The 26,579-nt window shown below is 43.4% G+C and overlaps 2 protein-coding genes across 5 annotated transcripts in view; one reads left to right on the top strand and one right to left on the bottom strand.

The window, feature by feature from the left end:
- PAN3 (poly(A) specific ribonuclease subunit PAN3) overlaps positions 1-14,670 on the bottom strand; it is a 119,983-nt gene extending 105,313 nt beyond the window's left edge. For all 4 annotated transcript variants that reach the window (XM_074985907.1, XM_074985914.1, XM_074985930.1 and 1 more), the window contains exon 1: positions 14,055-14,670. In XM_074985907.1, coding sequence (XP_074842008.1) covers positions 14,055-14,442 — 388 coding nt within the window. In that variant the 5' untranslated portion in view covers positions 14,443-14,670. The remainder of the gene's footprint in view (positions 1-14,054) is intronic.
- A 64-nt stretch (positions 14,671-14,734) lies between these two features.
- Positions 14,735-26,579, top strand: part of FLT3 (fms related receptor tyrosine kinase 3) — a 114,089-nt gene continuing 102,244 nt past the window's right edge. The window contains exons 1-2 of the mRNA XM_074982251.1: positions 14,735-14,956; positions 15,723-15,773. The gene's annotated coding sequence lies outside the window, so the exon portion shown is untranslated. The remainder of the gene's footprint in view (positions 14,957-15,722; positions 15,774-26,579) is intronic.

Here is a 26,579-nt window from a genome sequence, read left to right as displayed (position 1 = left end):
TCCTTAAAACTCATGCTCCACAGGAATCATTAAATGAATGACCTCAAAAGGTTAAACTCATTAGAAAAAAAGACTGGAGTTTTCCTAGTAAAGCCCCAAACCTATGGAATTCTGTTTCAGAGGTGAAGAGTGAACCCTAGCTTTCCAGCCTTCAAAATAAAACTTAAGATTCTTTTGTTTAACGTGGCCTCACATATACATCCATTAGAGAAGGAAATAGTTGCCAGACACCTTTCTAGAAGCCAAGAGAAACAGAGTCCTCTTTGTCAGACTATGTCTTCTATAAGATTATTTTTGGGGAAACAATTCATACAGCAAAGGGTGCCTGATAAGCTCCTAAAGAGATGAGGCAGTTGTCAACTAGTGTATTTCCTGGAAGTCTACACATGCTATGTCAATAGCATTTTCTTTTCTTTGGCTTTGCTTTTGACAACTAATTATTCAGACAACTAAAGATTTTTTTTGCCCTCTCTAACAAAGGCCACAACTGTTAAAATAATTTTTGTTACTTTATCAGGGACAGCCTAAAGAAGGCTCTTGTATTGGATGTGACTGGACTTCACTGAGAATAGTGCTCAAGTAGATATCTGGCATTTGTGAATAGCAGCCGTGATACACAACTTTGAGCAGATGTTAGAGTCTCCACTTTGAAATTTTATTGCCATACATTCACTGAACTACATTAGATGCTGCATTTAACTTGTCCATCTTGATCTTTTCTATACAACTAAAATTCATAACTATGTTTTTAAACTATTCAACATTTGGTACCATTAAAACATGTCCAATGCTGTTCTATTTCCCAAAAGCTTACCTTTAAACTAGTCTAGATGAACTCTTTACCATTTTAGGATGGTGGGAAAGTTATGAAATCAGATATAGTTGTCTTATAGGAGAAAGACATCCATTTGTCTTATACTGGCACTATTTATGCTTCAGTAAACAGTCTCAAGATCATCTTATCCTAAGGCTGTGTCTACGCTAGCCCCCTCTGAAGTGCCCGTAGCTACATAGCACACTGCCACTTCAAAGTTGCCACAGGGAAAATTAGCCTAATGAAGTGCAGCACTATTCATATTCATTGCAGCACTTCATTAATATTCTCCAATCAGGCTGATTACCATGCCCCCTTCAAAGAAGGGGGCAAGTGTAGACAAGCCTTAGAAAACTAGTGATATCCCCACAACAGAGAAAGGAATAGCTAGACTAGATTGAGGAGAAGGATGGATAGAGAAAGAAGATGAATAGAAGACTTTCTCTTTCATGTCATGTCTCCAGAAAGAGAGACTGATCACCCAACTAAGATGTTAGGCAAACAATGGCTATAAAACACAAAACATATTTGTAAGTGGCTTGGAGGATCCAAAACATTCTTATTTTTAGTTATGCTGTGAACAAGTGAAGATAGAAGAGTAAAGAAACAGAACAATTTTTCCTACTTTTAAAAGCATCAAGCAATTTCTTGCTTAAGATAGCACAGCAATTCTGTTTGATAACTGAAATACAGAATTAAAGCTTCCTCTCTGATACTTCTTCCATTGTCACAGCAGGAAACAGAAACTCTTGATTATATGCATGACAGATGAGCAAGAGACAGCAACAGCTTTTTATTTAAAACAGAAAAAGTAATGCCAATATCTTCAGTAACCACGTATTTGGTCACAAGTCATGTGTTTGGATACCTCAGTGGTGAGCCTCATATAAATGCCTAGACACATTAAACTTTCAGAAGAGTCACTGAGGGAGTTTCAGCTGGCTAAAACACATGCATTGTTGGAAACCCAAGGGCAAGTCTAATATAAACATTACACAGACAATATAGTATTTCCAACATATTTATTAAGCATTGTAAATAGGTGTCAAAATATTCAACTGTTACTACGTTTGAGAGTTTATGGATCAAGTGTTAGTTTTCTCAGAAATGGCATTTGGCCAAAGGAAAAACCTTCTTTTTAATATTACACATGATCCCATGACACCCATTTTAACTCAGTTGAAAAGTAGCACCTCCAATAGCACTTAGGCTGTGTCTAGATTACAGCCATTTGTCAACATAAGTATTTGTCGGAAGAGATCTTTCTGTTGACAGAGAGCAGCCAGAGGGCTCAGCTGCTCTCTCAACAGAATAGCCAACCGGAAGCACAGCAGACAGTGTTGCCCAGTGTCCCAGAAGCCCTGTCCATCAACAGAGGGCCTGCTGGAATGTCCAGACCAGCCTTCACTCAGAGGCATTACGCCTCATGAGGAGCAGGGTAAGACTGTCAATGAAATTGCTGTGTTCTGCTGATTTACTGTCAACAGAACATCTTGGGACTCTGGATGCTCCCCATGTTTTGCCAGCAAAATGCCAATTTTGTCAACAAAGCCCTCTAGTGTGGACATAGCCTTAATATCAGGATGAGACAGTTGTTCAGTAATAATTGAGGACAGGCACTTCCTACTGAATAATAAAAATCACTGCCTGTGGTACTACTAAAAGCATTATAAAAGGATAATTGCGCTCAGGTTCTGAGATCAATAAGATTATAGTCAAATTTATAACAATTAGCCAAAAAGAAAAAGGTAAGACCTCATATTAAGTTCTGTTAAGTCAATATTTTGTTTTTTTGATCCGTTGTATTGTTGCGTGTATGTGTATACACATGCTCTCTCCACAACTAGACTTCAATCAGATCCCAATTTTTACTTCACAGTTACTGACAGGAGTTGAGAGCAAATCCAAGTATACCCACTTAACAGGAAGCTCTGTTTTTCATGAGCTGCATAACTATGAAATGATGATTAACCATCAAACAATACTTAAAAGAGGACCTGCAAAGCATGCCTAATGAGTTGTGTTTCTGCTCCTGATGTGCACACATGTGGTCTGAAATAAAAGGTTTTGGAGAATTTTCTGCTTGTTTTCAATCTTTAAAATTACAGGTATGTAGAATTTGGTCTATCCCAGCTTTACTAGCAGTCCTAAACATAAAGACAGTTCTTATAGGTTAATCAAAGTGACAGATGTGCAGAGCCCTGAATATCCATGGATATCCAGACTCCCATCTGCTGTCTCCCTCCCCCACCTGGTGAGCAATGATCTGCACAGCCCCAGCACCAAGTCCTTGCTGCCTCTTACCCCAAAGCCCCCGCTTTCCTGCTGTCTGCCTCTTCCCTGACCTACACTGCTCCCTCCTCACTCTTCTGTGCTTCCTCACCACTTCAGATTTGTTATGCAGATGAAAGTAAAATCCAGACCAGGTTTCAGGTGAGGAGTTGAGCCTGGAGGATTCAGATCGGATGTGGCTCCACATTTTCATACCTACACAAGGCTATATAAATGTGTTAATCTTTAACTAGGACAACTTTCTCCCAAGTGTTTATTATGTATTCCCATTTACTAAATTGTTAAACATTATCTCTGTTACTCAAGAATGTAACATTATCATTGTTCTTAATTTTTTCAGCACAGCATATCACAGACTTCCAGAAAAGTAATGTCCAGATTGAACCTTGTGTGTTGCCATCACTGTTTTAAAAAAAGGCATGTTTCTACAATGTGATAGCTATCTTGACTCAAAACGTTACTGGAAACGAGGAACAAGTACCTTTTAACCTCAATGTAAACTAATCTAAATTAACCCTATCACCCCATTCCACTCTGAAAGTAATTCAACTAGGCACCGAGAGATTAAAAACTACGGCAACTTATTTCTGCCTGAACTTTACAGTTCGTTACTGCAATGTAAAAGAAAAATCCAAATGAGTCTTTTAGCAGCAGAAACAAAACCTGTGTGTGGAATATCATGTAAAACTTCAGAAAAATGCTTTTAGCTTCAAAAAAATACTACAATATTTGTAGGGCTTATACTCAATCCACTCTATTTTGTAATGACATTTCCTGTACGTAAAAACCACCACCATACGCATGCATAAATTTTTACACTGTTTAATGGATCTCATGCATATGTGCTTTTATAGTATGTGATTTTCATGAGTCTACTATTGTGATATCCCTTCTATGCTTGTTTTTAATATAGCATTTCTCAAGGCATGATTAAGGCTATGCGATTTTAGGTACGCCAATTGGGTACCTAAAATTGATTTTGCAGACATCTACATTGGTCCCTGTCCTCACAGCAGAATATCAACGGGAGCACTCCTCCTGACAACATTTCTTCATCCTTGAAGCTCCCAAGGAGTTCCGGGTTTGACACTGATCCTGAAATGCACCGTTTCACACATGCATTCAATCTCTTGTGGCTAGTGTAGACCTAGCTTAAGAATAATAAACCACTCCAACTTAATGATCAGGTATTTACTTAAACTTATGTATTTCAGCGCTTCATTAGTAAACTTCAAAATGGCCATTTGCACAGCTTTTTCGAAGTTTTGGGCTAGTGTAGACGAAGCCATAGGGTTGGTTCATTTTTATGACACATAAGCACCCAGAACAGTCAACCTGACTATGTCTTGTTTAACCCATGATCCAGGCCTGACTCTTGTAAACTTATATTTTAATTCCAAAACTGAGTTCTCAGCACAGAATGTTCAGAAATAGACTGCTTTAACTACACGACTAAAATGATCTACTCTTTTGAAATCAGTGAAAATATGCAGCAGCAAGATGACTTCGAAATTCAGCCACACAGCACAAAGGCCATGGGATTAGGGTTTCTTTAATTCCTTACAGGTTATACTAAAAACACAGACTAGACAGCCCAGGCCATCTCATCAGATGGTTTCCTATTCTATCTTTTCTAGGGTATGTCCATACCTTGTACATTAAGCCTAGGCCTATGGGACCCAGGCTTAGAAATATGCCATTTCCAAGCCCTCAGCTGAGTGGACTCATTGCTGGACCCTGGTCTCACAGCCATGCCAATAGGTCTATATAAGATATTTATGACTCAGGCATGCAATTTGAACTTCATCCAGACTACAAAAATGACAGGATTTAGACCAGAGTCTCAGCAGAATTTGGGCTCTGACCCATCCCACTAAGCAAGGGTCCTAAGACCAAATTCAGCGTGCTTGCTGACCCAGACCAGCCTGATGTATGTGAACTGAAGAGAGGCTTGGACTCAAATCTGAGTCAGAGCCCAGGCTGAGTGTTCCGTATAGATGCACCCATAACATCATGATCTATTTTTGAATGTTGCATGAAATAGGAATTCCGCCACTTCCCTTTAGAAGCCTGATCACCTCACTGCCCAGATGTTTCTCCTCACGCTCATCCTAAATTCCTCCCCCATTTTAATCCCATAATGCCAAGTTATTATGCCATGCATAACTACCACAATGGCTCTGCCACTGACTTTCATTCCACTTTTTTCTCTGCACAGCCTCATACACTCACTTCTTAAAGCTACCATTCTCCACACTGATGAGTCACCAGTCTACCTATCAATTCCATCCAATTCTGCATTTCTGCCTGACTCTCTGGAATCTCATCCTGAATCTTGTCATCATCAGCATCCACTAACATGGCCAAATCTTAACTCGTTATGCCGTGCCCCCGAGCTCATCTCAGAATTTCCCCAATAAAACCACATCTACTGCAGTTTAGACACAATACGTAAACTGTGTTGGTAAAATTAAATGTTAACATTAATGTGGTGTGCGATAATGACAAATTACAACAGAAAAGCATAGTTTCAAAAGGTATGTATCACATATTTAAAATAATGCTCAGGTCTGTTACACTACATTAGAACTGTTGTTTTCAACTTTTCTTCATTTAGATGACCCCTAAAAATTTCAAATGGTAGTCCAGCCCTCTTTAGATACCATAAATACAGGCTACAGAGCCACAGAGGTCCACATACCAGTTTGAAAACCATTCCATTAGAGTATTACCATGCAAACTGTTACGTTGCATTTTGTTTTGAAGATCTAACTTGCTGCTTTGTCTGTCTTTTTGAGGCTCTTAACTACTGTATGTTACCCATCACCGTAGTTTTGAGACGTCTTCAAAACCTTTAAAAATAGATATTAGAACCAAATTTCTTTAATTAGTGTTACAAAACAAATAGTAGGTTGTAGCTAAGAGAACAGAATTTCTTGAATTGGCTTCATTTGTTGGTATATACGTATGATCCCTCGATTAGTATGCAGTGTTGCTGTAATGTTCCTCCTGTATTGGCAGCAGCTGCTTGCTACTACTATCACCACAGTAAAGCTTCCATATGTGTAGTTTGCTGGCTGTAGGAACAGCAATATTATGACTATGAGATCAACCTTTTGTGAGCTTCGTCTCTATGTACCTTCCCATCTCCAGATCAGGGACGGTTTGGATTGTCAACCAATGCTCCAATGTAGGGACCTAACACATCACTACTACATCAAGTGAAAAGCAGTCAAGTAGCACTTTAAAGACTAGCAAAATAGTTTATTAGGTGAGCTTTTGTGGGACAGACCCACTTCTTCAGACCATAGCCAGACCAGAACAGACTCAATATTTAAGACACAGAGAACCAAAAACAGTAAGCAAGGAGGACAAATCAGAAAAAGATAATCAAGGTGAGCAAATCAGAGAGTGGAGGGGTGCGGGGGGGGGGGGGGATCAAGAATTAGATTGAGTTAAGTATGCAGACGAGCCCCTATAGTGACTAAAAGTTCACATCACGATTTAAACCATGTGTTAATGTTCCGAATTTGAATATAAATATCAATTCAGCCACTTCCCTTTCTACAAAGGAGCGATAAATTTCTTTTCAGTAACACACATACCTTGAGGACATTGACAGAATGCCCCATACCATTAAAATGTTGACTAACTGGTTTGTGGATCTGGAGTGTTTTGATGTCTGTTTTGTGCCCATTGACCTTTGTCTAAGGGAGTTAGAAGTCTGTCCAATATACAACACATCTGCGCATTGTTGGCACATGATGGCATATATGATGTTAGTAGAGGAGCATGAGAAAGTGCCTGTGATTCTGTGAGTAACCGGGTTAGGTCCAGTAATGGCATTTCCAGAGAAGATATGTGGACAAAGCTGGCAGCGGCTTTGTTGCAGGGAAAGGTTCCAGGACTGGTGTTCCTGGGGTATAGACTGTGGCTGTTAGTAAGGATCCTCATGAGGTTGGGAGGTTGTCTGTAGGAGAGAACAGGCATGTCACCCAGGGCCTTCTGGAGTGTAGCATCCTGATTAAGAATAGGTTGTAGGTCTTTAATAATTCATTGCAGTGGCCTGAGTTGGGGGCTGTAAGTGATGACCAGTGGTGTTCTGTTCTTGGCTTTTTTGGGCTGATCTTGGAGTAGCTGGTTTCTGGGTATGCATCTGGCCCTGTCGATTTGTTTTTTGTTTTTTTTTTTTACTTCTCCTGGTGGGTAATTCAGGTTTATGAATATTTGATAAAGTTCTTGTAGTTTTTGGTCTCTGTCAGTTGGATCAGAGCAAATGTGATTATACCTAAGAGCTTGACTGTAAACAGTGGATCTAGTCACATGTGCAGGATGGAAACTAGAAGGGTGTAGATAAGTATAGTGATCAGTAGGTTTTCGGTACAGTGTGGTACTGATCAGGCCATCCTTGATTAGTACTGTAGTGTCCAGGAAATGTATGTCTTGCATGTTGTAATCGAGGCATAAGTTGATGGTGGGGTGTAGATTGTTAAAGTCTCTGTGGAATTCTTCTAGAGCCTCTGTACCATGGGTCCAAATCATAAAGATGTCATCAATGTATCTTAAGTAGAGGAGTGGTAATAGGGGACGAGAGCTGAGGAATCGTTGTTCCAGGTCAGCTATAAATATATTAGCATATTGTGGGGCCATGCGGGTGCCCATAGCAGTTCCACTAATCTGGAGGTATAAATTGTCCCCAAAACAGAAATGATTGTGTGTGAGAACAAAGTAACAGAGGTTAGACACCAGATTGGCTGTGGTGGCATCAGGGATGGTGTTCCTGATTGCTTGTAATCCGTCTTTATGTGGAATATTAGTGTACAGAGCCTCTAGATCCATTGTGGCAAGGATGGCGTTATCAGGAACTTTTCCGATGTTTTGAAATTTCCTCAGAAAGTCGGTGGTATCTTGGATATAGCTGGGAGCGTTGGTGGCATAGGGTTTGAGGAGGGAGTCCATGTAACTGGCTAGTCCGGTGGTAAGGGTGCCAATACCTGAAGTGATAGGGCGTCCAGGGTTTCCAGGTTTGTGGATTTTGGGAAGTAAATAGAATAATCCAGGCTGCAGCTCAGATGGTGTGTCTGAGTTAATGAGGTCCCGAGTAGCAGCAGGGAGTTCCTTCAGTAGTTGTTGTAATTTCCTTTGGAATTCCAAAGTGGGATCAGCGGAGAGAGGTCTGTAAAATGTGGTGTTGGAGAGTTGTCTGGCTGCCTCCTGTTCATAGTCTGACTTATTCATGATGACAACAGCACCCCCTTTGTCAGCTGGTTTGATTATGATGTCTTGGTTATTTTTGAGACTCTGGACAGCATAGTGTTCAGCATAGTTGAGATTGTCTCATTTGGCACTGTTTGTGTATAATGTCAGACTGAGCACAGTTGCGGAAGCACTGTACGTAGAAGTCCAGACTTTCACTACGACCCTCAGGGGGAGTCCACATAGAGTTCTTCTTCTTTTGTTGTTGGTAGGGGGGGTTGAGAGAGTCAGACTGTTGTTCATAGGTGTGCTGGAAAAATTTCTTTAGATGGAGGTGGTGAAAGAAGGCTTCAAGGTCCCCACAGAATTGTATTAAGTTCGTGGGGGAAGTAGGGCAGAAGGAAAGACCCTGGGATGTGGGAAAAATTACTTAAATTTTGTTCTATTTTTTTTATTTTTAACCTGAAGTATCTTTTAAAGAAGAATTTTCTTTGTAGAGAATAAGAACAAGGGAGAAGAAGCTTTGAGAAGACAAAACTATAAAGTGTTAAGAAGGAAAAAGACACATGGGACTGGTAGTCACTAAACAACAAAACAAAAGACATCTTACATCAATGTAATTATGTCAGCACACATACCACAGCCTGGTCCTTCAAGGTAGGTGCCTTAATACTCAGACAAACTTCCCTGCCACAAGAGGCAGAGGGATTAAACTGGTGCAGTTCGGGAGATATTGACCCACGAAATTGACAAGACCAAACAGCCAATCCCTAAACAATGAAACTGTCCAAAAAAAAAAAAAAAAAAGCCAGCCTACTGGCCGTGATTCACAGTGGGGTTGAGGTGAGAAGCCTGGGTGACTGGCCCATGCCCCCCAGAAGGGAACAGGGAAGAGAGAAGCTAGCCATGTAGATGGGCTTCTGTCAGGGAGCTGTGTTGGGCTGAGAGCCCTGACTGCTAGGTCCCTATACTGCCCCTCTCCAGACAGCAGAGACAGTTCCTATGAGGAGATATACTATGGACAGAAGGAGGGTAGTGGGAATCAAACTTAGGTTGACTAAAGTTTATAGTGTAGACATGGCCCTAGAACTGGGAATAAGCGGGACTACAGATCAACAAGTCAACGCAATACTAGCAGCACTATTGCTCTAATGGCCAGCTCCTTGCATGTGCAAACCTAACACTATAGCCGTATACGAGGGCTCCTGTCATGGCACAGAAGTGAAAGCAGCTATAGCCCCTTAAGGTTTTACTTGAGCAATACTCCTCTACATTTAAAACACAAGATGGAAGAAGAATATGATAAAAAAAGTGTTACAATATTTTATAGTAAAAAGCACCCCAAGCAGTCAGTAGATAATGAATGGCTTATATGCCAGAATTTTTCTTATTATAAAATTAAAACAAAAATGACTATATTTATAGCTATATTATGGTTGCACTGTCATGCACTCAAAAGTTAGGAAATATCAGAATTAAAGATGCCATGCCCCGTGGGTGAACACATTATCTTAGTCTTTGAATATATGATCAGATGCTATTTTCTCCATAGACCCTTGCCTTCGTGAGTGCACAGGGTGACTACTCCAGGGAATGAGCCAGGGCTGCGTAAGACAGGACTGTCTCTAGGGCCCCTCTTTCAGTTGCTGCAACTGAAAGATGCATAGTGAATGAGACATGGGCCTGCAGGAAGAGAATGAATGGTCATGTGATTAAGACAGTTGAAAATTGGCTTTTATCCATACGCCAGAGTTGCTAAGAAGTGGCAAGTCAAATATGTCAAAATTCTTATGCTAATTGTGTAGTTCTCATGTTCTGGGTACCCAGCTTGAGAACTTGGGGTCTGATTTACAGCAGTCCTGAGCACTCAGTGATGCAATTAAAATCAGTAGGCGCTGTACTTTGAACAAATAAAACTCACAATGTTAAGAGATCATCTGAAAAAACACATCTTAAGGTTCTCAAATTATACACCCAAAATTTGTGGATGCTTTTGCTTGTGATCTCTCTACACTTGAGCTCTCCCTCTATGAAATGGGGATAGTACTCCCTTACCTTACAGGGGTGTTGTGAAAATAAATTAACATTTGTTATGCTTTCAGATATTACAGTGATGAGCAGGACAGAAACGCCCATTAGGAACGCTCTCAATGCATACAAACAAATCTGTTAAATCGTGGTTTTCAGGCAGCTTTAATGCTATCATTTCTTAGCTTCTGAGAAGCAATGATGGCATAGAAACAAGTCTGCCAGCGCTCCACTCCTGTATCTGGGGCCAGAGGAGCAGGGAGCCGCAACTGCAGGTTGAAACTTTCTAGTCCAGCACCCTCAAGAACCTGACCAGTGCCAAACTAGAGACTTTGCCAGACCATGTGAGGTCAATATTGTCTCACATGTTACCAACACTTCCACAGCTTACTGCTCCAGCAGAAAATATTTACAGGCAAATTAGAACTAAATAATACAGAATACAGAGAACCAGGACTGGTGGCTGTCAAGAAACTTTACAGGACCATCGGAAACTTGGTCACACACAGTAAACAGTCATCCAGCTAACTAAAATCATGGCAGATTATACATGTTGCCGGATGAGAGCGTGTGGGACTAGAGAGGTTCAACCCGTACAAGGAAAATTCTATTAAGTCACTACTGCCCTAGACTCGGGCATGCTCAGTACACAGAATATAGCTGGTAAATTCTCAAGCCCATGCTATACATTGAAATTTTTAAAAGGCTTATAACTTGGTATTTCTTTCCCCTCACAAGAATTCCAAGAGAGACATCTTTGATACAAAGGCAATTCTGCCAAATATCAGCACCACCTCCAAACCTGTATGCATTAGTGTCTCACTGAAAGGATATCACATTCTTTGAACACTGAATAAACAGTGTACATCTTACTACATTCTGATAAATGGCTGAACTATTTTCTGAAACTTTTAAAAAATTCAAACAGCAAATAAGTCACTTCAAAAATTTCAGTTCCACCAGTTAATGTTTGGCAAAATTACCAGAAAATGAAAACAAGGTCTTGTTTTGGAAAGCATTGAGCAATCTTAACCAAAGGTGGCATTGCTTTCTTCTCCTGTGAGAGTGCATGATAGTAGGCTATTCCTATGTATGTCAATCTCACGTTAACTACTTAGATAACACTGCTCAATTGAACAGCTCGCCATAGTAAACATGAGCAACCTTGAATCTTGGGAAGTAGTTATAATTTACTGTTACAGATACAGGAGCAACAAAGTTAATTAGTAGAGTAGAAAGGTCTAATGCCATGAACTAACTTGCCATCTGTCACCTGTATCTATAGCATCCAACGCTATCTGAATTTCAGAGAAGTACCATGAAAACATTTGACAGTAAAGTACTTTCAGAGAAGTACCATGCAAACAAATACAGTACACTCTTTCACGTCTGGAACCATGGGTCTGGGAGGTTGCCAGATGTTCAAAATTTCTGGTTAATAGAGAAGTAGACCTACCAACGCATGACACTAAAGAAAAATAAGATTAGATATTAAGAAACAAACAAAAATGTATGCAGAGTATTTTATTTACCAACATCAATAGTATTCTACACTGGAAACTCATAGGCTACGTCTACATGGGCACAAATCTTCAAAATAGCCATATTTGGAAGATTACTAATGAGGCGCTGAACTGAACATTCAGCACCTCATTAGCATTAGGACGCTTCCAGCCGCAGCGCTTCGAAAGCCCCACTTTCGAAAGCACGCAGCTCGGCGCAGCTACACAGGGGTCCTTTTCGAAAGCACCCACCCCTTTCGAAATCAGCTTATTCCAATCAGTGATTGGGATAAGGAGATTTTGAAAGCTGTGGGGTCCTTTCAAAAAGGACCACCGTGTAGCCGCGCTGAGCCGCGTGCGTTCGAAAGCTGGCCTTTTGAAGCACCGCGGGCAGAAGCGCCCTAATGCTAATGAGGCGGTGAATATCCAATTCAGCGCCTCATTAGTAATCTTCGAAATGGCCATTAGCATGGCTATTTTGAAGATTAGTGCCTGTGTAGACACACCCATACAGTATTTGCTGTATTTATTTGTATTTACTTTCACTATACTGCACTTATGGAAAATGGAATTAAAATTTATTTATAGGTAAAATGCCAGTTATTTGAGCATTCCAGAGAATAGAATGCCGGATATGAATGAGTTTACTAAATCAAGCTTATTCTACAATCTCATAAATGCAGTGTACTAATTTAAAAGGGCATGGCAGTCTTTTTAAAATAGCCTCCACAACTAAAGAAGATTTTACTCTGCTAAGTGCTGCTGCAACTGCAGACCAAGTCATTTATAAAGTCTAAGTCTGAAGCACACAGGTAAAAGAGACCACGTATGGCAGGTGCATCACTGATAAATTATTGTAATGCATTTTAATAAATATGGAATTAATATACTTATAAATCTCACTTTTGGGGGGAGAGGGGAAGGAGGAAAAGACCTAAGGAAGAGGGCATATTTTGAAATTCTGTGGGTTTTGTTTTTAATTAATGCCATCTGAGGATGAAGGGTTAATACAATGTTTCTATCTGATGGAAAGCCTATGATTTCCATCAAAGGGACTTTGTTTAAAAACTGTGTCAACTTGACTGTTATTTAAAGCTACTAACGCAATAGTTTCTTCATGCTAGTCTTTCTTCCAGCAGAGCCTTCAAGTGGAAAGTTTTGAGTATCTTTATTTTTCACTCTGATACAAAAGCACTTTACCTGCTGCTATATGCAGGCTTCCTACAAAAACTATCTGTTTTGCCTATGTGCTTTTGGATGTCCCAGAGGTCAGCCAGAGAGTATAAGCTTACAGAGTATGCTTCTGTTAATTAGTCAAGACAAAACCACAAAAAAAGTAACAGGTTCCAAATCTGAAAAACTGGAAGCTGAGGCACTATCAGAGGAGACTGGCTGTCTTGTGCACCTGCACATAGATCAGCAAATTGGCAGGTTTAGGGAAATAGCATAAAAGAGGAAAAAAGAAATGAAAAGCAGCAGGTCACTTCAAAGCATCTCTGAACAAATTATATCAATTTCCTTTCACACAGTGCTGAGCTAGTTGCACTGAGTTTTCCCAACCACCAACCTCTGCCATCGCCCTTACGGTTTGCTATTTGATTCTGGTACCAGCCACAACATTCTAGGTGCTTTTTTAACATTAAAAAATAGTCTAACCCAAAGGGCATATATGCAGCTCTGTCATGCTAACCACCAAACTCACTACATCCCTAACCAGCATCCCCAGGAAATACACTTTCTAGCATCCCCAACCTCTTCCCTACATCCCTAACCGGCAACCACGGGGGTATACACTCATTGGAAACTCCCACAAGTCCCACTGACGCCCTAACCAGCATCCATGTGGACACCCTTCCTGGTAACCCCCGCCATTCATCCCTAACCAGAATCCAGGGGACGGGGGAAGGAAGAATCCTCCCTAATAGCCCCCACAACCCCACCGCCTTGCTAAACCGCACCCATTCGGGGCCCTCTCCCGGGTAACCCCACCATCCTCCTGCCTTGCTAAGCAGCATCCAGGGACACACACGCTCACTCTCCGCCTTCTCTCCCTGCGCCCGCGGAAAGCATCTTTCCCGGCATCCCCCGGCGCTCCCCCACCCCCGACACGCTACCCGGGGGCAGGACGAGCTGCCGGCCCTGCCCCAGCCAGTTCCCACCGGTCGGGACTCGGCCCTGCTGCCGGGGCCCGGCCGCTGCAGCCTTCCCTCGCCCGCACTCACTCGCCAGCCGCGATCCATCCAGCCCCCCGCCTCCGCCGCCGTGGCTGCCTCCCAGCTCGGCCTTCTTAGGCCCCACCGCGGCCGCCGCTACGGGGGCTGCCCCGTGCGGGTAGCCGGGCCCGGCGGCGGCGCTGGGCCCGGGCAGACCGAGCGGGAGCCCCCCGAGGGCGGGCGGGGGCCCGGGGCAGGCGGGGGCGGCGCCGGGCTCCTCATGCAGGAACTGGCACTCCTCCCCGTAGAAGCAGGTCTTGTCCTTGGCGTAGTAGCGGCAGAACTTCAGCTTCAGCCCCGCGCCGGGGGCCGGGCCCGGGACCCCCACCGCCCCGACCCCCGCCGGGGCCCCCACCGCCGAGGCCGGGGCCGGGCAGGGGAGGCCGCCGGGGTTCATGGCAACGCCGCCAGCCTCAGCACCATGGGGAGGGGCCGCGAGAGCCGCCGTCACCGGGGCTCCGAGTCCGGAACGGGGGAGCCAGGGGCGCGAGGGCGCTTCTCTTAAAGGGGCCGCGCGGCTCAAACCCGCCGGGGCGGGGGAAGCTGCTCGTCAATGGGCCCGGCCCGGGGCTTGTTTATTCCATTTTCCTCTTCCTGAGCGGACGCCCCGCTGCGCATGCGCGGGAGAGAGGCCTTCTGGGTAATCCGCGGCGAGCTGGGTGCTGGGGCAGGCGGCAGGTCCTGGGAAGGCCGCGGGCGGGCAGGATGGGGCGTGGCGCGTCTCCCCGCGGGGGCAGCCGCAGCCCTGGGGTAGGGGAGTGGGCCTTTCCCCGGCCCTCCTGCGCCTGCTGGAAGCGCCTCTCCGCAGAGCCGCGCCTGCCGCCGCCTCCGAGGGGAGCCCCGAGGCAGCAGCAGGCCTTGGGGAGTGCTGCTGCGCTCCCTCGTAGGCGGCCGCAGGCCTCCAGTGCTCGGTAAATAATACGCAGCCGTTGATGGGGGTGCTGGTGCCAGGCCAGACAAACCTCCCGGGGGGCGGGGGGCGTCGGGGAGCTCGCCCGGCCTCCGTGGGAGACTTCGCCGGCCTGTGTTAGCTGGGAGGTCAGGCTCGATGAGCTGTGCCGCCCCCTGGCAGCATAGCTCGCTTGGAGCTAGTGAAAGTGAGGGCTCCCATACACAGCTGCCTTCCGGCAGTTCCTTGCCGTGAGTGAAATCCTGGTTCCGGTGAAATTGATCCCAACAGGGTTTTACCGCTTACTTCAGAACGGTCAGGATTTCACACACCACCCTCAACCATTATGCCAATTAAAATACTTTGGGGGTGGGGGGGACTTCTCAATACCTCCATGCTGTATCTGCTGTATTCTGTAAGCTAAACCCTGTTTAGAAATACCTGGATGCAAAGTGTATCACTCTGCATCGTTTGTTCACTTGCATTCCACCAGACGAAAGAGAGGCAGTGTTAGGCACACTTCTGGCTTTAAAATTTATGGATTTGAGAGTAACTCTGTTGATGGTAAATGAGGCAGGTGAGCACTGGACCCTTCAAATGGCACAGATGGTTATTTCCGTGAGAAAATTAGGCATATTACATTGATAGCAAGGTAATGCAACAACAAAGTTCAGGTATGGCTAAATGCTTGATATTTTGTACAATATATGGTGTGAAGAAAAATATATCTTGATGATAACTTTAAATATATAGATGTATATATAAATTACATTGTTATTTGTGTGCAGTGCTGTCAGACGTGTTGGTCCCAGGATACTAAGAGAGAGAAGCTGGATGAGGTAATATCTTTTAATGGAGCAGATTCTGTTGCTGAGAAAGACAAGTTTTTATGCCACACAGAGCTCTTTTTCATCTTGTCCCTATCACCAACAAGTCGGTCTGGTAAAATATATTTCTACCCCTGCTTTGTCTTTCATTGTTATTTATATCCATGTTGTACTATTGTCTGTTTCTAACTCAGTCGTAGCTACCCCATATAACATTAAAATACCAATTTTAATAAGAGCTCTCCATTTTAACCAGTGGCCCTTTGTTAGTCTTCCTGTGGATACTGTCTTCAAATTCTAATAGATTTTTAAAGTAAACAATACAGTGCGTATATAACAATGAAAATAGCTCATGTTCTTTCACTGATGTAACCCAGACTTCTCGCGTTCTTCACCAGTTCTTTATAGCCAACCTTTGCTATCTAGTTTCATATTTAAATTAAAATCTTTGTCAGTGACCTGTCATTTCTTAATTGCCTAAAACACCAAGCACAGCTATGACTGTATAAATACTAAATCGAATTGCAATGTGAGCTTTCATTCATATGCAAAAGGTTGGTGGTTGGACACTCCCTTATTTTGAGTTTTGTTAGAGGATTTGTAAGACATTTCCAAAAGCATAACTGTAAATGTCATACCCTGTGTCTACATGTGCCCCTCCCTTTTGAAAGGGGCATGTTAATGAGCGGGTTCAAAAGATGCTAATGGGGCTCTGTAATGAATATGTAGTGCCTCATTAGCATAATGGCAGCTGCGGCGATTCAAAAGTGTGGCTTTTCGAATCGCGTGCTGCCCGTAGAGACGGGACCTTCTGAAAGGACCCCGCCCCAGTTTTTAAAAGCCCTTCTTCCTATCTGGTGATCGGAAGAAGAGCTTTCAGAAACTGGGGGCAGGGGGTCCTTTTGGAAGGTCCTGTCTCCATGGGCAGCGCGCAATTCGAAAAGCTGCACTTCCGAATCGCTGTGGCTGTATTATGCTAATAAGGTGCTGCATATTCATTGCAGCTCCTCATTAGCATCTTTCAAACCCACTCATTAACATGCCCCTTTTGAAAGGAAGGGGCACGTGTAGACCCAGCCATAACAAAAAACAATGAATTCCTTCTTCCCAGCTACTTTAAAAACTGACTTAAAATTAATGCAAATTAAGGGATACTTCCTTAGGATACGTGAGACTTGAAACCTGCCATTTTAAAGGGCTGTTTAAAGACTCTGGGGATGAAAGATTTTGTGTGTGTTTTCAGTGAGTCATTAACAATCTCAGGATTTTAAAAAAATCTTCCTCAGACTATTGCCACAGTTTGTGATACAATAATTGCAATTCATATGTAGCAGAAGAATCCCCATATTTTTAAGCACCATGGTTATTGTTTTATTTAAGAAAAACATTTGCTGTAGAATTAAGATCCCTTTTTCTCTTGCTTAGACTCATAATAAAAAAATAGAAGATCGGGGCTGCTATCAAGTTGCTTTGACAGTTTGTACAAAAAGATTTTTTAAAATGAGTGGGATTTTAAATGTCACATTGAAACAAGTCAAAATACTCCCTCTTCATATAACAATTTTAAAAACTTCTTAAAAAGCTGTGTTAAAGTGAAACCTCAAGACATAGTTCTTGCAGTTAGCTTTATTCATATGACTTCTTCAGGTTGTTGCAAACCAAGGGAGAGAAAATGAATTGATTTGTTGCAGAAGTTGGTCAGACAGATGGGCAAGATCCAGGCCTATTCTAATCAAGGATTCATGCCTCTATTAGCTTATGATATGGTGCTCAGGTCATAGTCACCACCATGGGCAGTGGGTGACCCCATGACTTGGGGAAACAATACCACCAGCCACTCCCCTTCCACCAGAGACCCTGCACCCTATATGGCCACAGCCCAACTCCCCCCGCCTTGTGCATCCAATGGCCCCCAGCCCACAGATTTCAAAGGAGCTGGTGGGCAGCATGGCTGCAGCTGGCCTTGGCCCTAGAGCTCCAGGGAGTTGGTGGGGAGTGCAACTGCGATTGGCCTCAGCCCCAGAACTCTGGGGAGCCAGTGGGCAGCATGGCTGCCCAGCCCCCACCCTGCCTTCCTAGCCTCTGCCAGCCACAAGAGCAGCCTGGGGGTGTGAGCCTGGGCGTCTCCAGTAGACCGTGGGTGGTACCAGGTGAGGCAGTTGGGAAGGCATGACCTCCCATCTACAATACCCACTGCCCATGGTCAACATAGTGCCCCTTTGTGGAATACAAATGCTGACACCTGTTCTGTGAAATAGGCAGCTAACAGCTGTCCAGTAGAGTCCCCCTTCAATGAATGAGATCAGAGTTCAGCCCTTGAGTCAGTCACCTCCCACTGAAACCAGTCCCTTGTTTGAGAACACTGAGTAGTGCCAGAGTATGGCCCACTCAGAAGAGGTAATCTATATAATGTATATCCATGGGGATGTTAGCCCGTGTCCAAAAGGAAGATAAAAGTTATCACTTGGGAGTGGTAAAAGTTGGCTCACCCAGTTATGTCAGGTTGGGATGTCATTCACATTAACCAGCTCCTAGAGAGTTTTCAGAGATTCCCATCTCAGAATAGCTGTGGGATTTCCAGACCCATGTGGGGAAACCAGCCTGACATGTTGAGTCAGATTGGGACATAAGAACAGCCATACTGGCTCAGGGTCAGACCAAAAGTTCATCTAGCCCAGTATCCCGTCTTCCAACAGTGGCCAATGCCAGATGCCCCACAGGGACTGAACAGAACAGGTAATCATCAAGTGATCCCTCTTCTGTCATCCATTTACGGCCTCTGACAAACAGAGGCTGTGGACACCATTCCTACTCATCTTGGCTAATAGCCATTGATGCATCTCACCTCCATGCATTTGTTTAGTTCTTTTTTGAACCTTGTTAAAGTCCTGGTTTTCACAACATCCTCTGGCAAGGAGTTCCACAGGCCTACCATGCACTACGTGAAGAAAAACTTCCTCCTGTAACTTCCTTAACTTCAATTTCCTTTTGACAGATGAGGTTCTTCTGTTGTTAGGAACCTGTAAAAAACCATTATGCTGTGGGGTACTTTCAGTAAGACATCAAACTTCTAATAGGGCTGTAATTTTATGATTGACCTACAGAGAATGGGTAATGGAAATAACATCATGGATCAGGCATATAACCTAGGGGTTTCTGGCAGATTTAGCTCAAACCAGAATCAGTAGGGAAAATAGCTTTCTTCCTGCCTTAAGGGTTTTTGTATCATTGCTTTTGAGTACGTGATGCACTTGTGACGAGGTTTGAACTTCAGGAGAGTGGGCAAATGTTGTTTTACCTCAAATGACTATCCACTGTGTTATAGTAGGTAGATGACCTTACCTGGTTAGTACGTATTGGAATGTGATGAGGCATTGCAATTTGATTATTACTCTCTGTGACAGTTGTAATTAATTTGATTCCACCCTGACTATCTTAAGAGAGGTGGGATTAGCTATGATTTATGACAGATAGGACCTAAGGGAAAGAATCCTACTAGGGGGAGAACCTGAAGAGAAAGCTTAAACCAGAGGTTTTCAACCTGAGGCCCAATCAACACAGAGCTGCTGCCCCATATGATATCCTCATGGCTATATATGTGGTTTTGGATGCAGCCACGTAACAGATTTTTGGGCAGTATATGTGGCCCACAATGGAAAATAGTTTGAGAACCACTAGCTTAGATAGATCTACCAAGGTTAAGGAGAAGGTGCAAGGTGAGACCTAGGTTATTTTGGATTTACAAGTTTGTTGATAAAGCCAAGCCCTCCAGAGTTATGATGGTTCCTCTCTGCAATGACAGTGTAGTTTTTCATAGACTCATAGACTACTAGAACTTAAAGGGACCTTTTGAGGTCATCGAGTCCAGTCCCCTGCACTCACAGCAGGACCAAGCACTGTAGATTCTAGATCATCCCTGACAGATGTTTATCTAAGCTGCTGCTAAATATGTCTAACAGTGGCAGTTTATTCCAGTGCTTAACCACTCAGATAATTAGGAATTTGTTCCTGGTGTCCAACCTAAATCTTATTTGCTGCAATTTAAGCTCATTGTTCCTTGTCCTATCATCAGAGTTTAAGGAGGATATTTTTTCTCCCTCTTTCTTGTAACATCCTTAAATGTACTTGAAAGCTGTTATGTTTTATTTGGTACTGGGAAAGGATTCCAATCTCTTAAAGTGTTTTAGTGAATATTTTGATTACACTCATCCCTCGCTATATGAGCACAGTTGGTTCCCAAATTTCTGGTTGTAGGTGAAAACTCCTAAGAGCGACATTAAATTCCCATTAAAATACATGTGAAAGTCTCCAATTTGTTCCAAGTACATGTACCTTGATATAAACCAGTTGAATTTAGGTATTATTCTGATGTATTTGAATAGTTTGGCACCAGAAATAGGATGTAGTGTATGTATGTAGAGCAGGGATTCCCAGCCTGTGGGTCGGGACTCAAACCTGGGTCCCATTAGATTTGTTAAAGCTCACCAGCTGGGCAGTTCCCAGCTGCATGTGGCTGTTAAAGAAGCCATTTGCAGTTTCTGAACACTGCTGCCTCAGGCAGGTATCTATCAATAGAGATAGCTGCTGGAGATGGCAGCTATTTCTATCACTAGGGATAGAAATTACCTTATGCCTAGGTGCTGAAACCTTAACATTTGAGTTAATTGGTTTTAATGACTATTACCTGGTGGGAGCAGGAGGGCTGGGGGAGCCACACAGCCTAGCAGCCCCAGTGAAGAGCCTGCGGGGGGAGGAGGAAGGGTGCCTAAGGCTGGGGCTGTTTAGGGGTGCAGGGGGGAGGTCTAAGGCTGGGGGAAGTTTGGGACTGTTGCGGGGGTGTAAGGCTGGGGGCGGTATGGGGCTGCTGGGGGGTGCTTAAGCCTGGGGCCAGTGTGGTGCTGCAGGGGGAGTCTAAGGCTGAGGGCATTTGGGGGCTACTGAGGGGCTCTAAGGCTAGGACGGTTTGGGGCTGCTGGGGGTGGGTTTAAGGCTGGGGGTGGTTTAGGACCTTGAGGGGGGTTGAAACCTGGCAGAGGGTGAGGTCTGCGGGGTGGGCGGGCCGGGGGGGACTAATACAGTAAACCCTTGAGTTACCAGGGGTTGTTCCTGCAACCCCTGCATAGCTTGAATTTTCCTGCAAGGGGAGGGGAGCCAGGAACTACCAGAGCTGGTCAGTTTCCTGGCTCCCAGTGTGGCAGAGGAGCTGAGAAACAGGGGAGGCTAGTTCCAGTCTCCTCATTTCTTATAAGACCTAGAAACTGATCAGCTCATGGCTGGTCAGTTTCATGTTCCCTCCAGGGCAGGGAGGGAAGCAGGCTAAGAGCCTTCTCCCTCTCTTCCACCAGCTGGAGGGCTGTCAGACAGCTGCATGGCTGAGGGAAGTGAGGGAGAAGGCTCCAGCTGTGGGGCTGCCAGTTTCCCTCCCCCTGGCCAGGGAGCCAATGGCTGGTTCATGTAAGCGGGGGAAGTTCACTCATTTAGTGAACAAAGGTAGATATGTGTGTCCCTTGTTTTAGTGAGTACTCATAAGTAAAGTACTCATTAAACAAGGGATGAATGTGTTTCACATTGCTACATTCTGTGACCAGTCACCCGTAAATGTTATTGACATTTTGGGATCAACTTTTTATAGGCACAGGTGGTGACTTCACTGCCCAAATTCTGAATGAAGCAGTGGAAGATTGTGCTTTTGTGATGGGTCCGATGAGAGAATCTGGTAACATTGCACACAGGCCATTTGGTATCTTTTTTGATTAAGTACAAAATTTCTACATTACTGAATATGTCTACATTTGTGATTCAAAATCCTAACTGCTGTATTCAGCTGAGGTCACTCCCACCTCAAAAAAGAGATCATCAAATTGAAAGGGGTCCAAATACAGGGATCTAAAAAAATGAGGGGGTTAAAAAGATCAATACTGCTTAATTTAGCAGGAAAAGGACTAAGAAGGGACATTATAAATATAAGTATAATATAGTTGATGTTATGAAGGAAGTAAGGCACTCATCTCTGTTCATACAACACAATATCATGAGATACACATAAAATGATTGGCAAAATCTTTATAATTGATAAAAGGAAATATTTTTACACCATGTACATTTAACCTGGGGTTGTACCATTGGAAAGTATCATCAGGTTCAAGAACTGTATAGTTAAAAGATGATTGAATATTTATATAGATAATGAGAATATCTACAGCTATATGAGACTGGATTTTAACAAATTTTTACTTATTTTTACAAGGGGTGCATGCCTTCTTTCAGCGTATGAACCAGTGATGGGCAACCAAAGCTAGTAAATGGGCCGTATGAGTGGTCTTCCTTCATCTCAGTGCGCTGCAAGATTGAAATCGGTTGTGTTCATTAACAATGACCCCAAGAATAAGATTAAATACATGGCATACTGAATATTTCAAAGTAAGAAAAAATGTTTTAATCATTCACATATTAATAGAACTGTAATCAAATTGAAATAATAAAAAACCTACACTTATTTTACAACATCAGATCTCTACCCAGCCTCTTCCCTACCTCCTCTGTCAAGTGCACCCCATCCGTGATCCTCCCCCTCCCTTCCAGCACTTCCAGAGCACCGTGAGTTGGCTGATTTGCACCCTGTTCCCCCTCCTTCCAGCGCTTGAATGCAGGGTTCAAGCTTTTGGAATGAGGGGGAGGAGTGAGCAGGTGGCACAAATCAGCCAATCCATGGTGGTCAGGAAGTACTGAGAGGGAAGGGTAGGTAGGTGTGTTGTTCCTAGTATATGAGAGGCATGGGCAAAGAGAGCATCCACAGGCTGCACATGGAACCCTGATGGACCACATGTGGAACGCAGATTGCCCACTATTGGTATTAACAAACAACTGCCTATGACTGGGGAGAAATTTCTGCTACAGACTAATTATTCTGTTCGAGGGAATCTTGTATCTTCTGAAGAATCTGATGCTGATCGCCAGGCAGGATACACGTCTCAATTTGCTATAGCACGTTCTTATGGTGGTTTGCTTTGGTTTCTTTATCCCTAAAGGCCTGCCTTCACTGAAATGTTAGCTTGAGGTATAACTCAAATGTTTCCCGTTATCTGTCTCTGAGGCTTTAAACTTGAGCAAGCTATCCTTGGTCCAGATTAACCAATGTGTGCTCAGTGTACTTGCAGAGGACTTGTGTCTCTAGGCTGTCCCAGCATTGGGGGGGCGGGAAAAAACAAAACAGAAAGAAAAAACAAAAACAGCACGGTATTGTAGCCTCATGCTCCAGATTGCAAAGCAAATCACTCAAACTTGGCCTAATACCCCTTATAATTTTGTTGCCCTTTTCTGAACCCTTTTTCAATTCCAGTATATCTTTTTTTACATGAAGTGACCATATTTGCACCCAATAATCAAAATGTGGGCATACCATGGATTTATACAGAGGGGACAGGATATTTTCTGTCATTTCTGCCGAGAACAAATCATGTCAAACCAACCTAATATCCTTCTTTGAAAGGATAATAATTCTGGATGGGGAGGAAGCAGTAGACATGAGACATATCAACTTCAGCAAGATTTTTGATACTGTCATACTTGACCTTTTCATACGCAAATTGGGGAAACGTAATGTAGGCAAACTTACTGTAAGATGCCTGCACAACTGGCCAGAAAATGGAGTGATTATCAATAGGTCATAGTCAAGTGAAAAGGGTATATCAAGTGCGGTCCCACAGGGATTGGTCTTAGGTCCAGTTCTATTTATATAACCGTAAATTACTTGGATAATGGCTTAGAGAAGACAAAGGATGACTGCACAATGGAGTTGAAACTGTTGTTAATGTTATAACAGCTGTGAAGGCAGATGAATGTTGCAGCAGATAGAGGATTTTTAATAATTTTGGTATCCATGCCATCAGTTTCAAGCCCTCTATCTTTTAAGTACAGTGTGGTGACTATTATGAACCAGCCTCCTCCCTTTAAAAGATGTCCCACAAAGGCATCTTCCAGTATCAGGGAAACAATCACTTACACAAGTCAAAAGTCCAGTGGCAATCAGCAAGTGGCAACGGGCCCAGTGCCATGAGATCTGGAAGTTCCTAGTCACAGACTGACACACAGGAGATGGGCATGTGATTCAGTCATCTTGCTTGAGGACTGAGGCAAGTCAAGCATCTTAGCAGCTGCACCTACGACTGAGCATCCCTTTTAGGACCCACTCTGCTCACACCACATGGAGAGGGAGCTAGAAAAAGGTGCCTTAAAAAAGTCTTGCCACTGTGCTTGTTGGCTGAATAGCCACATGCAGTAGGATCACCATACCAGTGGTTGAAAACATAAGAAGCTTTTTCATTTTGGAACTTGGAATATACATACCATGATGGACAACTCAAACGGCAACCAGACCAATATACAGCCACCGCTGCTCATGAATCAAGTCTGTTTAAGATTGACATCGGTGCCTTGTCTGAAACTAGAGGGGTTAATGAAGGATAGGAGAGGGAAGAGAAAGGAGGATACACCTACTTCTGGAAGGAAAATTCTGGATGAACTTCAACTGCATGGAGTGGGCTTTGCTGTAAAGAACAAGCTCATAAGGTGCCTGTTAACTCACAAGGCCAAGGCCAGACATGATTTGTGGGATTCGCTTCAACACAGAGCCAATTAGGTATAATAGTACTTCATTAAGCTTATCTACTCCACGTTACTGCAATTAATTCACATAGTACACATGATAAACAAAGTACTAAAGAAATGTATATATGTATATCCAGACAAGAAGCTATGCCCCTTTCTGCCATGGGGAGTTCTGGTCCTGAAGTGCCTAACATCAGGGCCATGGTAGATGTTGCTCCAGCAGGCGGAAAAGGTGCAGGGCGCTCAAAATTCAGGTAGGGGTGGGACCTCATAGTGTTTTTGATCCCTTAGCTGTTTACTGTATGTGCACATACTGGCTCAATGCCACTTCTAACGTTCTGGCAGGACTGAAGCCAAGGTTGCTCTGGTTACTGGTCTCTCCCTAGGTTCCCACATCTAAATGCAGGTGTTAGGAGATGATATGGCTATCTTATGTTTATGTTTATGGGGTCCAAGACTGTAACAGACTATCACAGGGATGGGAACTTGACTGTGTCACAGGAATGGAAGTTACCACTCTCTCTGAGGCCTGTGGGCCTGCAGGCAGGTCTGTTGGTGTCTTACATGATAGTGCCTTTCTCAGGTACCAGTTGGTATCAATGAGTGGTTCATGACACGCCAACTGAGCTCGCTAACAACCAGCAGACAACTATTGTGAGCATCTGTGCACCAACACTGAACACTGATGAAGATGTAAAGGAAGATTTCTACTTTCATCTGGAAACCATTTTGTCAGAGGCCCCTGAAAAAGATAAGATCATCCTTCTGGGGAATTTCAGTGTTCATGTTGGATGAGACTCAGACCTGTGAAAAGGAGCAATCAGGAAAGAAGGAGTTGGCAAAAGCAACTCAAATGGAATTCTGCTCCTGACCAAGAATGCTGAACATGAACATATCATCACAAACACCCTTTTCCAAAACATCTTGAAGACATCCATGGTCGAAGCACTGGCATCTTCTTGACTATGTCATAGTTTGTTCTCAGTATCACAGTGATGTACTTCTTATGAGAGCAATGACAAGTGCAGATGTGTTTTGGATTTATCATCACCTCATTTGATCCACCATAAAAATTAAAATTTTCCCCAATAGAGACTGCAAAGGAAGCAGGTTAGGTGCAAGCTGAAGGTTCAGTATCTGGGGACCCTATTAAGCATGGCCACTTTCAAGCAGTCTTAGAAGAAAAAATTCCATTGAAGTTTCTGGAAGGAATTGAAGAACATTGGAGCCAGCTGAAAGGAGTGCCTGTGAGGAAACCATAAGCTACCAAACCAAAAAACATCAGGCATGGTTTGATAAGAATGCTGATGAATTCAATTAGCTCATCAATGAGAAGAGAAAGGTATTTCAAGCTTGGCAGAATGACATAACTTGTAACACAAAGAGAGAAGCCCATGCCAAGGTGAGGGTGAAAGTCCAATGTAAAATCTGAGAACACAAGAGTAAATGGTGGACGGAGAAAGTGCAAGGACACCAACATCTCACAGACATCCACAACACGTGATTTCTTCAGCGACATTAAGGCTATCTATAGGCCAACTTGTCATGACATGAATCCCCTTTGCCTTAAGGATGGAACAACACCTCTGAAAGACAATGAAGCCATCAGTTTTCACTGGAAAGAACATTTTGAAGATCTTTTTAATCATAATTTCATGGTGGCAGACAAAGTTTTTGAGCAAAGCCCCCAACGACTTCCCAGGGATGAGCTTGGAGGCCCTTCCAGTTTGCATGACGTATACAATGCCATTAAGCAGATAAAGAACATCAAGACAGCTGGTCCAGAGGGTTTTCCCTGCTGAAATCTTTAAAGATGGTGAAGCAGAGCTGATCCAACAGTTTTACCTGCTCATCTTTAAAATCTGGATAAAGGAGGAGATTCCTGGTGAAATAAGGAATGCACTAATTGTCATCCTCTTCAAAATGAGATAAAGCAGATTGTGGAAACTATCCTGGTATCTCTGTCCTTGCCACTGCAGGTAATGTTCTGGCCCAGATCCTTTCAACTCATCTTCTGCCCCTGTCAGAAGCAATTTTACTGGAATCACAGAGTAGTTTCCAGCCATGTTAATCAACTGCGAATATGATCTTCACAGCAGAGCAGGTTCAAGAAGAATGTTGAGAGCAAAACCAACCACTGTATATGGATTTCATTGATCTAACTAAAGCCTTAAGTTCCGTGAACAGCTGTGCCCTTTGAGCTGTAGTTTC

Source organism: Carettochelys insculpta, chromosome 1 (assembly GCF_033958435.1).
Source record: "Carettochelys insculpta isolate YL-2023 chromosome 1, ASM3395843v1, whole genome shotgun sequence".
NCBI lineage: Eukaryota > Metazoa > Chordata > Testudines > Carettochelyidae > Carettochelys > Carettochelys insculpta.
The sequence above is the reverse complement of the archived record's forward strand: the minus strand, read 5'-3'. Positions and strand labels throughout refer to the sequence as shown.